Source organism: Rhea pennata, chromosome 2 (assembly GCF_028389875.1).
Source record: "Rhea pennata isolate bPtePen1 chromosome 2, bPtePen1.pri, whole genome shotgun sequence".
Lineage (NCBI taxonomy): Eukaryota > Metazoa > Chordata > Aves > Rheiformes > Rheidae > Rhea > Rhea pennata.
Window position 1 is genome coordinate 16067446 of NC_084664.1, and position 13688 is coordinate 16081133.

General features: G+C 38.4%; 1 protein-coding gene across 3 annotated transcripts in view; it reads left to right on the forward strand.

Moving 5' to 3' along the window:
* Positions 1 to 13688, forward strand: part of NRP1 (neuropilin 1) — a 114671-nt gene that overhangs the window by 51923 nt on the left and 49060 nt on the right. For all 3 annotated transcript variants that reach the window (XM_062568926.1, XM_062568927.1, XM_062568928.1), the window contains exons 5-7: positions 18 to 245; positions 7677 to 7832; positions 10457 to 10623. In XM_062568926.1, the coding sequence (XP_062424910.1) occupies positions 18 to 245; positions 7677 to 7832; positions 10457 to 10623 (551 nt within the window). The remainder of the gene's footprint in view (positions 1 to 17; positions 246 to 7676; positions 7833 to 10456; positions 10624 to 13688) is intronic.

Here is a 13688-nt window from a genome sequence, read left to right on the forward strand (position 1 = left end):
TTCTCTTTCTCATACAGGACCTGAATGTTCCAGAAACTTCACTTCATCAAGTGGAGTGATAAAGTCTCCTGGGTTCCCTGAAAAATATCCCAATAGCCTTGAATGCACTTATATTATCTTTGCACCAAAGATGTCGGAGATTATACTGGAATTTGAAAGCTTTGAACTAGAACCTGATTCAAATACTCCAGGGGGAGCGTTCTGTCGCTATGACCGATTGGAAATCTGGGATGGATTCCCCGATGGTAAGAGAAAAATGGACTGTGATATATATACATAGCCATTACATTATAGTGGGCTGCAGAAGGCATATTCTCATTTTTTAAATGTCATAGTAGAGGGGTCTTTGTTTGATGTATGTGAGATGAGTTGAATTAATGGGAGAAATACATTGTAAATTCATTCAGTAAAGCATATTACAGTGTGAATGATTTTTTAATAAAATATGCTTAATTTTGAACAGTTGGTTTGGGTGAAGGATCTGCTTTTAGAGCTAATATGTGATCGACCTATGCTAAAATAAACTACTTGTGAAAGTCTCATAAAGGGCCTCCATACTTCTGAAGGCAATATGTGAGTGTTGTCCAAGAGTTTCCTACAACCTTGTTTGGGTTTCCTGGGTTAGCCCAAACTGGACTTTAGGTACAACCCCTCTAGCTTGAGGAGCAACCAGGTTAGAGCCCAGATGTGAAAGCAGATAATTTCTTTACCAGAGGAAATATGGCACTTGTACAACTGAAATCGTAGTCACTAAATGATTACCCCAGTCAATGAACAGTCCTGCACTTAGCCATTCAGCTAACTTAGGCATGGTGCAGAGTTCTTCTTACAGCAGTATAAGCAAATCCAAAGGTCTTATGTTAATGTGTTAATTTATACGCTCTACTGACTAGCTGGGCACACGTGCCAGGCTGCCAGTTGGATACTTTCTGGAACTTACTTCTTGCCATTTCAGAAATTTTTCACTTAGTTCTTGACTCCACTTGACCTCTTGTTTAAATTCATTAAGTTCATAGCTAGATACCAGCTACATCTATGGAGCCAGTGAGCCCTCATATCACCCAATCCCCAGTCTCATATTCCTATTTTACAGTGAAACTGATGCACGCAAGAGCCATATGATTTCTCCTCTTTCTCACATGTGGCAATGGGTCTACGACATCCAAGTTCCCTCCAGTTAGGACAGCCGGGTAGTATTTATCAAAAGACGCTGGCTAGACAGGCTGAGGGCCCAGCCCTCACATGTCATTGAAGCCAAGTACCTAACCTTAGGGTGCCAAAATATCTATTTGTACTGTGCAAGCAGCAATGTTAAACCAAGTGCTCTTGATGCCTTTTTTCAGTGTCTCCATGTATGCTGCAAGCTGATAAATAAACATGTCTTGTAGATCTTCTTCTTTCTTTTTAACTTGTAGCAAAATCCAAGAAGTCAGGATTCATGTCTTTGTGCTGAGCTCTAATTATAGCTCTTTCAGTTTTCCACGGGTGTGATAGCCCATTTTAATAGATATTTTCTTTGCTTTTATGAAGAGCAGTGGTGATTTCTTCAAACTGCTAATCCTATATGAATATTTCATTTAAATGAAAACATATAACTTTAGGAACATATTTTAATAACACACTTAAACTTGCCTGTTTTCCTAGATTAATCCACAATATCATTCCAATTAAAGCTTTTATTGATGCAGCAGTAAATAGGTATCTACTTTTTTACATTTTTGTTTTTCCTTTTCTTTTAGGTTTAATAAGTTTTTCATGGCTCTTTTAGCACTCCAGTAAATAGTGAGGAAAGAGCCATAACAGTAGTAGAAAGATGATTTAGTGTTTAATTCTTCAGTTAGGAAAACAGTATTTTAACAATACAATAACAATGTCTGGAACATTTAATAATAGGTTTATTTGAATATAGGCCAAATCTTTCCAAGCTAATTCCTGGAGAACTTGGATTTAAACTGATACGTGAAAAAATGACCCAATCAATCAATTTATATGTAACATTATCAGAAAGAAATGCATTATTATTAATGTCAGCGAGTTTCAAAGTGGTAATTTTCTGGTTCAGAAAAGTGATTGAGTCATACCAAAGAACAACTAACAACATGCATTATCAGCCTTCCAGTTCCCTTACAAACTATCCAAACCCAAACTGATCCTGACTTCCAGTATGTTTACACATTTGTAAATATTCATCTAATTCCATAGATTAGAAAGAAATGTTTCCTTGGACACATACTGAGGGAGCCTGTGGCAGTCCTAGAAAAATGTTTAATACATGATTCACCGAAGAATGATTCCATAGCCAGAAGTTTCTCTCTCTTGCTTAACTTAGCACTATAAGGGCAGAGAGGACATCATTGCTTCTCCACAAATATATCACAGGATGAATATTGGAGAGGGAGAAGAACTGTTTCAACTGAAGAGCAAAGTTGACACAGGAAACTGAAGATACAAATTAAAATAAGCTTCTAGATATCTGAAAGAGAGAAACCAGATAAACTTACAAAAGAGAAAAGAAGCCAAAATAAATCTAATTTGCATACAGATGGAAGTAGTAAGTTTCTGAAAAAGATTAGATATTATGGTTGCCTTTAACAAAGGGAGACTCATCCAGACCTTTGTCGCTATTTTCCTTTAGTCTGTGAAAAAATATTTTCAGGCTTCAGCCTATATTATTAACTAAAATGAGACTAGAACATCTGTCTGTGGTTGTCTGTACTTCTTAATTGCTAGCACATTTCCTGGCACTATTTTAGCCCACGTCAACCTGCACGTTCCCAAGCAATTCCTAAGCACAGTTTGGAGGACAGCAATTTGCACTTTGGACATGGCCATCCTGCTTTAGAGGGCAGAGCCATACGGAAGTGAGCTGTGTCATGCCGTTAGCCTGGTCCAAAGAATGGTCCCTGGCCACTGGCCACAGTGTTTCATTTAGTGATATAGACATAGCCATAAAAAATTAATCTATTTTGCTTTGTTATACTGCACTACTGCTTGCATGCCCAGTTATGTTTGATGTTAAATTACCCATTTTGCTACACTTCATTTAAACATAGAATAAAACAAGGATTCCTGCTACTAAGGATATGGTAGTTATCTGGATTTAGCAGTAAATCAGTGCACAAAAAGGAGTTTTATGTTTTGTTTCAGTTTACTATAAACTATTACTTTTAAAATGTTTGAAAAAGATATATATATCCTTCCCTTAAATTCTGCAGCTCCACAGCTGCACAGCTATGGTTTGCAGGGATTACACTGAGCATGGTGAATGGTTTGGCAGAGAGCAGTTGTAGCTGCAGCCAGGGCAGGATTACCCAGGCAGTCCCCTGGCGCTCTTGCCCGCGGCTGAGTGCTGTGAGTCAGGGTTTCAGCCAGGCTCTGCAAGTCCCACCGTCCTCGGCAGGGGAGAACAACGCTTCCTTCCTGATCTATCTTAGACATTCAGTTTAGGATGCAGCAAATGGTCCTCCAGAGATGCTTATCTCATTGACTATAATGGGAGATCTGGGTCGCTAACTCTGTAACATCTATAACTTTAGATGCCTAAATTAGAGCAGATGAATCTCACCATATGTGCAAAAAGTTTTTATGGCAGAATTTGCTCAGCTATAGGCACTAGAGATCAACGGGAACTGAATTTGCTGTTTTCAAGAAAATGTGCAATTATGAAGTATTTACTTTTCCCCTTCCCTGTCCCAAAAAAGAAAAAACAATTCTCTTAAAGGAAGTTTCAAAATGATGTTTAAAATGAAATGCCAAAATCAGTATGCTTCCACTTACTTTTTGCTGCTTGCTAATTGACATTTTCCTGATGGAAAACAATTTTCTGATAGATTTGCTAGCAACTACAATGATCATTTGTGAAGAAGTTAATCCTGAAATGCTCCTTCACTGTCATGGAGCCCTAAGCCTACCTAGTTATCCTTTTACAGAATTGAATCTGGCAAGTGCTGTATACTCACATCTTGATTTTGCAAAACATGTGCTTATCTTTGAAGCATATGAGTAGTTATGTTGACTTCAAAAGGAATTCTCCAGGGGTTCTTATGTGTCTGAAGTTAAGCAATAGTCTAAGTGTTTTGCTAGTTCATGAGGGGAATGGTAAGCATGTTGTTCAGGAAAGCCTCAAACCAGCACTTTGTTTCTGCATAACTGCATGCCAAAGGCACCCTTTTTGGTCTCTTCTTTCAAATGCAGCAATAAGTCAAACAGGCCCTGTTGGAGATTATTTGGGAACTACAGGTGTATTTTGCAAATATTGTGCAGAAATAGGACAGTGCTTTGAAGAGTAACAGGTGGAGTTGGAGCAGGGGAATAAGTAGATCACAGAACAGAAATGTGTGATTTTGCACAAATTATCTAGACACCAAAAATGTCTTTGCCCAAGGCACAAATATACCTCTGCCAGCATTGGCTGAGAACGGTCCATTGATGACTTTGAAGAAAAATAGCCCACTCAAAACCAGGACTAGCTTAAGTGATGAATTGCACATATTCATCAGGCAGCTTTCTTTGAAGCTCTATAGATCGTCTACTAGGGGCTTAAAAGTAATTTAAAGAAGTTTACATATGGTTTGAGAACCACAGGCTAAGCATTATTGTTCTGGTCAATACCAGAAGAGCTTGCACTGAATTATAGGAAGAAAAAAAAAAAGAACACTTTACTTTGGTTGTTAACATCAATGTAAATGAAAGTTGCTATTAATCGAGGTGTTTTTCTCCTCTGTTGTGGTTGCCTTCTACACTCTTGTGAGACGCTATTAAGGCATAAGAATGTATACAAGTTCGCTGTCAGTGACTACTGGGCTATGAGGACAGAATTCATTTTGCACTTCTTTTCTCTTTAGCATCTGATATTGTATGCAAATGTTTTGTCAGTAAGAGTCACACTGCTTTGAAAATACTGTTTACACCACACCAACATACTTTAACAGATGGCCTTTAAAATTCAGTGAAATGCCTAGTTAATGTAACACTTCTTTTATTATTTCATTCCAGCTGTCAAATAGACTCTGTGTTTTGGAAAAACTTGCAGAACAGGTTTCCTAGCTGCCCCTCCATCTTTTAACTTGAAAGTAACTTAATTTTCCACTGTATGTGCTATGTCGATGGAGAGATAAGAGACAAGATCCCAGCTAGAAACAGCTAGAGCGTGGGCAGTCGAGCAGAACTGGCTGGCTCAGAGAAAAGTCCCTGTTGTGTAGTGCTAGAGCTGACCTTGAATGAGGACAGTTCCAAGTGACTCCTCTTTAGAGCAGATCTTCCTGGGGAAAGCCAACAAAGTGACGTGATGGTCTGCCCATGAAGCTGCAATGAGCTTCCTAGGCCTCATCACATTTCAGTACCTACTCATCTAGAATTCCCATTTTGACCCGCATATGGTCTTTTGTAGCAGTGTGAGAATTTATGAAACTCCCCGCTCAATGTATGAAGAAGAAGGATCAGAAAGACAGTACAAAAAAAACAGCAGCAGAGTCTACTCAGGCAGCCAGCAGTATAATCTGCTGGATTATTGCTCCAACAGTGTCCCCAACACTGCATTTATTTAATCTGGTGACACCTGAAACATCAGGCAATTTATTATCATTCAAAAGTTTTTGAGACTTAAATGGAAAAGGAGAACTTTAAGTGTGTTAGCTATTTATATAAGATGAATAAGAATCTCTATTTCATCCAGTTCTACTCAGATCAATACTGCATTAGCTCAGTAGGCTAAGGTTTACATGTTGTGCAAAAAAATTCAATACCTCTTTGTGTCATGTTCGCAAAGTTTTTGGCTCTTACATCTACACAAGCCAGTAAAGAGAACAGTACCATGATAGCAGGGACAATTTTTAGGAGGCTGAAATGCAGAATCGTTAAATGTATCTTAAAAATTATAAACCAGTGAGTCATGGGTGATCATAAAGCCTGTCTGCTTTAAACAAAGTTCCCTTCTGTTTGCTCTTTCAAAGAGGCCTTCCCTGAAGCAGATGGGAGGAGGGAGGCTCAGAGCGCCGTAACGTGGTGGCCTCATCCTCCCTAGTCTCTTGCAGTTCAGAGCAAGATCAGCGGCTGTAATGGTGAGAGGCCATCGCGGGAAAGAACAGTCAGAGCTGTTTGCACATCAAAAATTAAAAAAAAAAAAAAAAAGGAGGGGGCAATTGCAGCCTGAAGAGGGGGTGTTATTTTATATTTTTTTGAAGAGACAGTAATGCTAGCACTCTGGAATGACTTTCTCACTTCAGATAATAGAACCATAAACCTTTAATGATTTCCAGGATAAGAAAGAATCCAGCTCATATCCTCTGTAGGGTGTTTCATTCCTGCAATACTGCATTGAACAGTCCTGGTGAAAAGGGGTTGAACTGGCAGGTATTTTAAATGCTATGGGATTGCCAAGGCAACTGAAGACTAACTGTGGCCAGAACATGGATAGAAAAATATATACTGGCAGCAAGAGCTATATCATCTGAGCGTCTTCTTTCTGGCAACACTGGGGCCTTACAGAAATGTGTAGCTTATATAATAAAGCTATTCCAAGTTGGAACTGTTTTATTTGTTGGAAAAGGCCAATAAATGACTACAAAATAACGTTAGGTGAGGGTTTTATTTGAACTGGGAATAATTAGGATATATAAACATTTTATATTTTAAACTGAAAATTGAACTGACTTCCTAGAGAAATGATGAGGTGTTAATTTAAGCCTGAAAAGCCAGTGGTGTAAGCATTAGAATGATGTCTTATGATTAGTATTATGATTGAGTCTTTGCATGGGTTTTAGCATTTTCTGTTCTTATTGTTTGTAAGCACAGATGTATCACTATTCAACAGCCTAGGGACCTATCTATAGGGAATGCTTAAGTGCTAGAAGGCCACATATGTTGGTTGTGAATTGAGTAGCTTAATTAAGGGAACAGATTATCTCACTACACAGGCAATCCAGAAAAATATCAGAAACTGGTTTATATATTATTAACAGGCAGAGAGATCATGTATGTGTGTATGTGTGTGTGTCCTGTGACATGGAGATGTACTTAAGAAATCCTTGCTCTTTTTAATGGATTAAGATTTTCCTCAAGAATTCTTTTACAGTGTTCTTGAACACTGAGCATATGGGAGAAAGATCCATGAGGATATGCTGAGAGCCTAAATAGGAGAGTATAAAGAGATGTTGCACATTGCGTCAAAATGAATGCAAAAGCATTTTTCTAAATTTACTGTGAAGCTAACAGATTATCTGCAGCATTGGGCATAAATCCTCAAAGGCGCTGTTTGAACTCCAATTCCAGAGCTAAGGGTGTTCAGTGTCTTGTAAGCTTGTAGGTAAATTGGACCATTCAATGTCCTTATCATAACCAGGTGCTTCAATCGCACTTTGGAAAACACTTCTGCTGTTTTGTACATGTAATTTTGTGCATTGTTGCTCACTCTGTGCACTTTAAAGACACCTTTTGAAAATCTAGTTCTTTACCTCCTCAGAGGTTTATGGAGTGCTACCTGTAATGTGAAAGTGAGATTTCTGTGGTAGCATGAGCAATTTATTGTTCATTGCTAAGTTATTGGTGAGATTGTGATTTTAAACTCTTGTAGAGGCTTACTATTTCCTGCCAAGGGAATCTCCATAGGAGGCTATTTCAGTGACATTTATTGTTATAGGAGAAGAGGTGGTTTACTATTGTATTTTGTCTCTTTTCAGTTGGCCCACACATAGGGCGTTATTGTGGGCAGAACAACCCAGGCCGCGTTCGCTCATCAACAGGGATTCTTTCAATGGTATTTTACACCGACAGCGCAATAGCAAAAGAGGGATTCTCAGCAAACTACAGCGTGTCACAGAGCAGTGTATCAGAAGGTCAGTATTTATCCATCCTGCAGAGCTTCTTGGAAAATATTCTCTGTTATGTCTTCTTGCACACCAGGTAGCACATGAAACTTTAAAGAAACCTTAAATAAATAAGATAGTGAAGGAGGGCTGGTTTTGCTTTTCTTTCTTTGTTTTTTTTTTCAAAGAACAGCTACCCTTTGAAAATCAATGCAAGAAGCAGATTTCTCCTCGCAGTTCTATTTCTCAGGATTAACAGGAAGTTGGAAGAATTATTGTGAAAAACTGTGCTGACCAAAGAAACCAGGAATGCAGAGCAATTGAACAGTTGCACTACAACAATGAAATATGGGCAATGAATGCACTGTCCAAAGCTTTCTTTTATTGCATGGAATAAGCTTTGATGAGCTTTTTTTTTTTTTTTTTTTTTTTTTTTTTTTGAGTAAAAAGAACACATTTAATATACATAGTCTTGTTAAACCATTTCGTAAGCCATTTAAGCTCTGTTCTCTGTCTCTGATTTTTCTCCGCTTTGCCTCATTTTTATGTTTACCCTTTGGACAGAGAATGAAGTGAAGTGAGGGAGGAGCAGGGGAAAAATGGGCAGTTACACCATGCCATTGCCAATTTCCTTGCTTTGCTTGATGATGAAACACTTGGACCTTCAATCAAACTCTCTCCTTTTTGTGACTTACTGTACAGATTCAGATTTCCCCAGACTTCCTATACTTGTTTAGTGAAAGAAGACTAACCAGAGAAAAGTAAATTTAAATTATCCCTCCCTCTTCCCACCGCCCCTCTGCATTCAGTTCTCCAACACCTTCTTGTAAGCACATAGCCCGGAGCAGGGAATGGGACATACCCCAGCCTCTGCAGATGGGAAATACCCTCCTCCCTCTCTCTCAGACTATTCCTCTGCCTCGTTTGACTTCTCCTTAGGAGCTGCTGCTCCTGCCCCTTCGTTAGCTAGCACAGGCAAAGCGGGTCCCCACGGCCACCTGCTCCACAGTCATCCTCCCTCTGTATTGTAGAAGCAACATGCTGGAACCAATATTAATAGTATCTGCTGTGCTGGAATGCCTCCATCTCTTAACTAGGGGACTACAGAACAAGAGAGGCTAGTGCATGTGCACACTAATTCCCTCAGCCAGTGAAACCTGTTTTAGCTGATAACAGGGAACATTTTCTATGATCATTCTCTTAAACAGAGCAGTGATTCTTCTCACTTAATTTCAGCTGCTTTGGTCTTTGTGTTGTTAGTGCCAGAGGATAACTAAACCTATCCCAGACACCTGAAAGGCCTCAGGAGGTACCTGTCTCTCTTACTACAGGGGATGCTCACATGTCTAACTGAATCTGGACACCTGCTTTCAGACGTTACGACTCCCGCCTAGCATGTCTTGAGTCCTACATAGCGGCTTATGGCTCTCTCGATTCCAAGCAGAAGTTTACTTACTTTGAGTCTTACCCTAAAGCAGTTCAGCTAGCTCCCAAGGACCCAAGCACATTGAAGCAGTCTAGAAATTCTGTTTCACCAGCAAATTTGATAATTCACATGTGGGGCACCCTAGCTACAACACCCATGAGGCTCCCTGATAGTATGTCTACATAGGAATTTTTGGTTCCCCTTTAAAAGTTTTCAAGCACATTTTTTTCAGACTACTTTAATTTTCCTTGAAAAATCAAAACTTCACTTATTAAAAGCTCATTGGCCAACTCAGATTAGTCTTTTAATTCATTACTCTAAACTCTCAGTGAAGGCAATTTATACTTATACTGAACTATGTATGAACTGTATGCCCAGTCTGAAGTGTAGGCACATGTCCTTTGCTTCTGCCCCTGCAATGGGAGTGGTAAACCTCTGACAGAAAAAGCACATGAGCAGCTGGGGATGAAAATCTACCTGCAATCGTTGTTTTGGCAGACACTGGAGCCTTAACTTTTTGTAGAATTTAATCTCCATGCCCTATCAGTCTTTGAACTCAGTATATTGACTAGATTGTCAATTGATTCTGAATTACCTAGATAATTTTTGTGTCAACAAGAAGAGATTGGATGGGGATGATCAACTCATTTAAAATACAGCACATTACAGAAGAGACAATAATTCCCTTAGGTCAATATTCATCTGGCCTGGATTCAAATTTTTTTGGTTTATTTCCTTCCAGTGTCCAGAATTCAAAGAGAATACCTGTATTTTAAATAATATTTTTAAGACATTTTATACTCTATTGTACTACAGTAAATAGTTTTCAAATAAAAAATATTTTGTTGAGTCATCTGGTTTGTCTTACCTACTTTTGTGCAGAATTAGAGGTTGAACATATATTGTTTCATATTATGAATCCACACAAATGCCAGTGCTACCCTAGAAAAGAGAATTCTGTTGTCCTATATTGAAATGGCTACAACACGGGACTAAAAATGTTTGTATAGCATTATTATTGCAGAGATTGCCATGGCAACTCGAATGACAGTATTAAGAATGACACCATAAGCCCAATACTGCCTCACTTAGAGTTGCTAAAGAATTCAAAGTCACATAAAAATAAATTCTTTAGATACTCATATTCAAAACAGGAAAATGTTCTCATTATTCAAAGTCTAAATCAGAAAGCTGGCCATGGTAATGACAGTAATTTATTTTTCTTCAGATTTCCAGTGCACGGAACCACTAGGTATGGAGTCAGGAGAAATCCACTCTGACCAGATCACTGTCTCCTCCCAGTACAGCACTATGTGGTCTTCAGAAAGGTCCCGACTAAATTACCCTGAAAATGGATGGACTCCAGGGGAAGATTCTATCAGAGAATGGATACAGGTAAAAAGATAATGTTTCAAAGATATTATTAATTATACTCTGTGGAGTTCATTGAATGTGGAGAATGCAAAAGAAAGAACAAAATAATACAGTAAAGGACTTAGACATAATCTAAGAATCATTGCCAGTGAACAGCTCACATTCCCTATTAGACACACACACAAAGACTGACTCCCAAAGGCATAAAAAAAGAAAAGGTCAGGAAGATTAATTCTTCTGCTTCCCACGTCTATTGTTTTTTCAGTCTTCTGGGCACAAATAAAAGATTTTGGTTTAGTGGAAAAGTCAATATTAGTTTAACATGCACTTAAAGTGGAATGTCCCAGTAAACTGAGCATGTGCTGTGTCTCAAACTGATCATAGTTAGGCATTAATATGTGGAATGGTGTTTTAATGCACTCAGATTTCACCTTAGAAGACCTAAGTCCCTTCTAGAATATGTTACACATGAAATGAGTTTACTGGTCTCCGTCTAGTGGCTCTTCTTCCATGTCATTAAACCTAACGTTCTGCACCAAGATCGGCTGTCTTGGCTTTGCTTTTTTAATATAGCAGAAATGCAGCAAATGCTTGTGCCCACGAAGAGAATCCTTGAGCACAATGGGTCTATTTAGGCTTGTTGTTTGTTATTTGTTATCAGGTCTGTGTAGCTTAATGGTTCATGATTCCTGAACAGATTGGAATTACTCATATGAATTACTGTTTACAAATAACAATTTATCCTAATAGGATAATTAATTAATTTCATTAAATGAAAAAAAGTGATTTATCTTAACTGTGTAGGTTGATTCACACTTCTTAATTGTGATCTAGATTCTATTTGTATTGGCAAAAACTAGGAGAAAGTTTTGAGCACATTAGATAAATAATACTAATACTGAAAACTTATTCATATATTTTAAACATTCCTTCTGCTTCTGTTGCTTACCATAGGAAATTACTAATCGACATATAAAAACAATGCATCATTAGCCGTCAATAAGAATAGTCACATTGGTGTTTCCTGTGAGGTTTGCTGTCTACAAGAAAGCTTAAAAACATGTTGAGTAGTAGTTAGCAAAGGGAAGAAAGAGGGGGGATATCTTTCATTTCTGATCCTTTGCACACAATGGGACTCTCAGATGTCCTGCTTATGGGCCTCTACACATCCTGAGCTCTTGGCAACTTGATAATTGTGGTTGAAGGACCTAATCAGGCTCCAGAGTGGCAAAAAACCCCTGTTGATCATTTTCCTTTACTTAGAAATAACTGTTAAAATCTCCCCAGCCTTATCTAAGGGCTAGACTTGTTATTAATCATTGCCGTTTGAAATCCATGGAATGCATGTGGAAAAAAGGTGGAATGCATCAGAATCGAATTCCATGTGTTTCATCTGATCATATGACTGCCACTTCTTCTTTATTTCCTTCTTTTCTGCTGTCACTTATGCATTTATTACTAGATAATCAAAACAAGAGAGCCAGTCAAATCTCATTTATGTGCTCTATGTGCTTATTAATTTTATTAAGTTATAACTACATACATACATACATATATATACATATACATATATATATATATATATACACACACACACATATGGCTTAATCCTTTCACTTAGAACTAGATCTTTCTGAGAAAAAGCTTCAAATTCTTTTTTTAACTATTAACCTTTTTAACGACAAACATAACAGAATCCAAGCTGCTCTGGTGTTTATCCTTAGAACAGCTGAGAGTACTTAAAGTCTCTTGCCCATGAATTTCTCGGCCTCCTTTGCAGAATACTCGAGGTTGAAGCAACCACTTAGTACAGTTTTCAGCAGCTCAGTGCTGCCTCTAGCTGCTACATCAGCCAAGGAGCTGGTTGAGTCCTTCATACCCTGTGCTGCTCGCACCACAGCGCCAGCCTACTTCCCGCAGCCCCTGCTCTGCAAGACACTGTGTGAACTGTTTCCCGAAGTGGCTGAGCCCTAAGGCATCTCCTCGGTGGCCCATAGCCCATGCTGAGGGAACAGTATCCCTGGGGAAGACTTCATGCCTGAGCCAATCCAGGCTGTAACAGCCTTCTCTGCAGAGCTGGGTCTTGTTTGCAAGACTGAGCCTACAAAATCCTGCATGAAGACTGATTGCATGGAATTTGCGTGTTTTGCACCAACATGTATGTTGCAGAAGAGCTATTAATTATCCTTGTCACTCATCCTGTGTAGCAGAAACATCCAAACTGGCATGTTTGGTTTAGGCTGAGTATGCTATCCTCTAGCTTTCACAAAATACAATGCTTGAACTCATCTTTGGTTCCATTTGTGTCGAGAGAACATTAATTTTTCTAAATATTTGTTATAGTTTAGTTCAATACTGCAATTGCTCACTTAAGCCTCCAGAAGTGTTCTAGATGCTTTTCAGTTGGACTCAACTGAAAGTCTTGAGATAGGTGCTAAGCAGTTCAGACCATCATGCACCTCAGCAACATAGTCCTTGAACATAAAAACCGATGACACAACTAGCATTAGGCACATGTTGCAAGTTTGTATCTGGATGAAATATTGAAATCCTATGTTTCCTCTGTATAAATATCCCCAGGAACAGATGTTCATCTCCATAAAGGTTTACAGACAAACATCCAAGGACATGCACCTAATAAAATACTCTGAAATTACCAGTTGAAATATATCATAATATTTTATAAAAGGAGGAAGACCCTTGTATATGAAGGACCAAGGTCATGTTGTTCTGTTTTGTTCTGTGTGCTACTCTAAACTTATCATTTATCTGAAGTATTTGTTTTTTGTTTTTATTCAGTACAACATAAATAGATTTTAGTTGCATAGTGCAAGAGCTCCAGAAAATATTCTGTTGCAAAAAACAGGCTGACAGATGCAGCTATGCCAAACATGGAACTTTTAAAGTGGAATCATTTTTCTTTCTGCATGTGCCATTGTCTGAGAGACAGAGATTTTACTTATGTTGGTATTTATTAATCTTTCCACAATTGCACATTCCCCATACCCGCACACACACTGTAGCTGATTAAGTAGTGGCCTGCCTTCAAACTGATAATATGCATAGGCAATTTGGGCATATATACG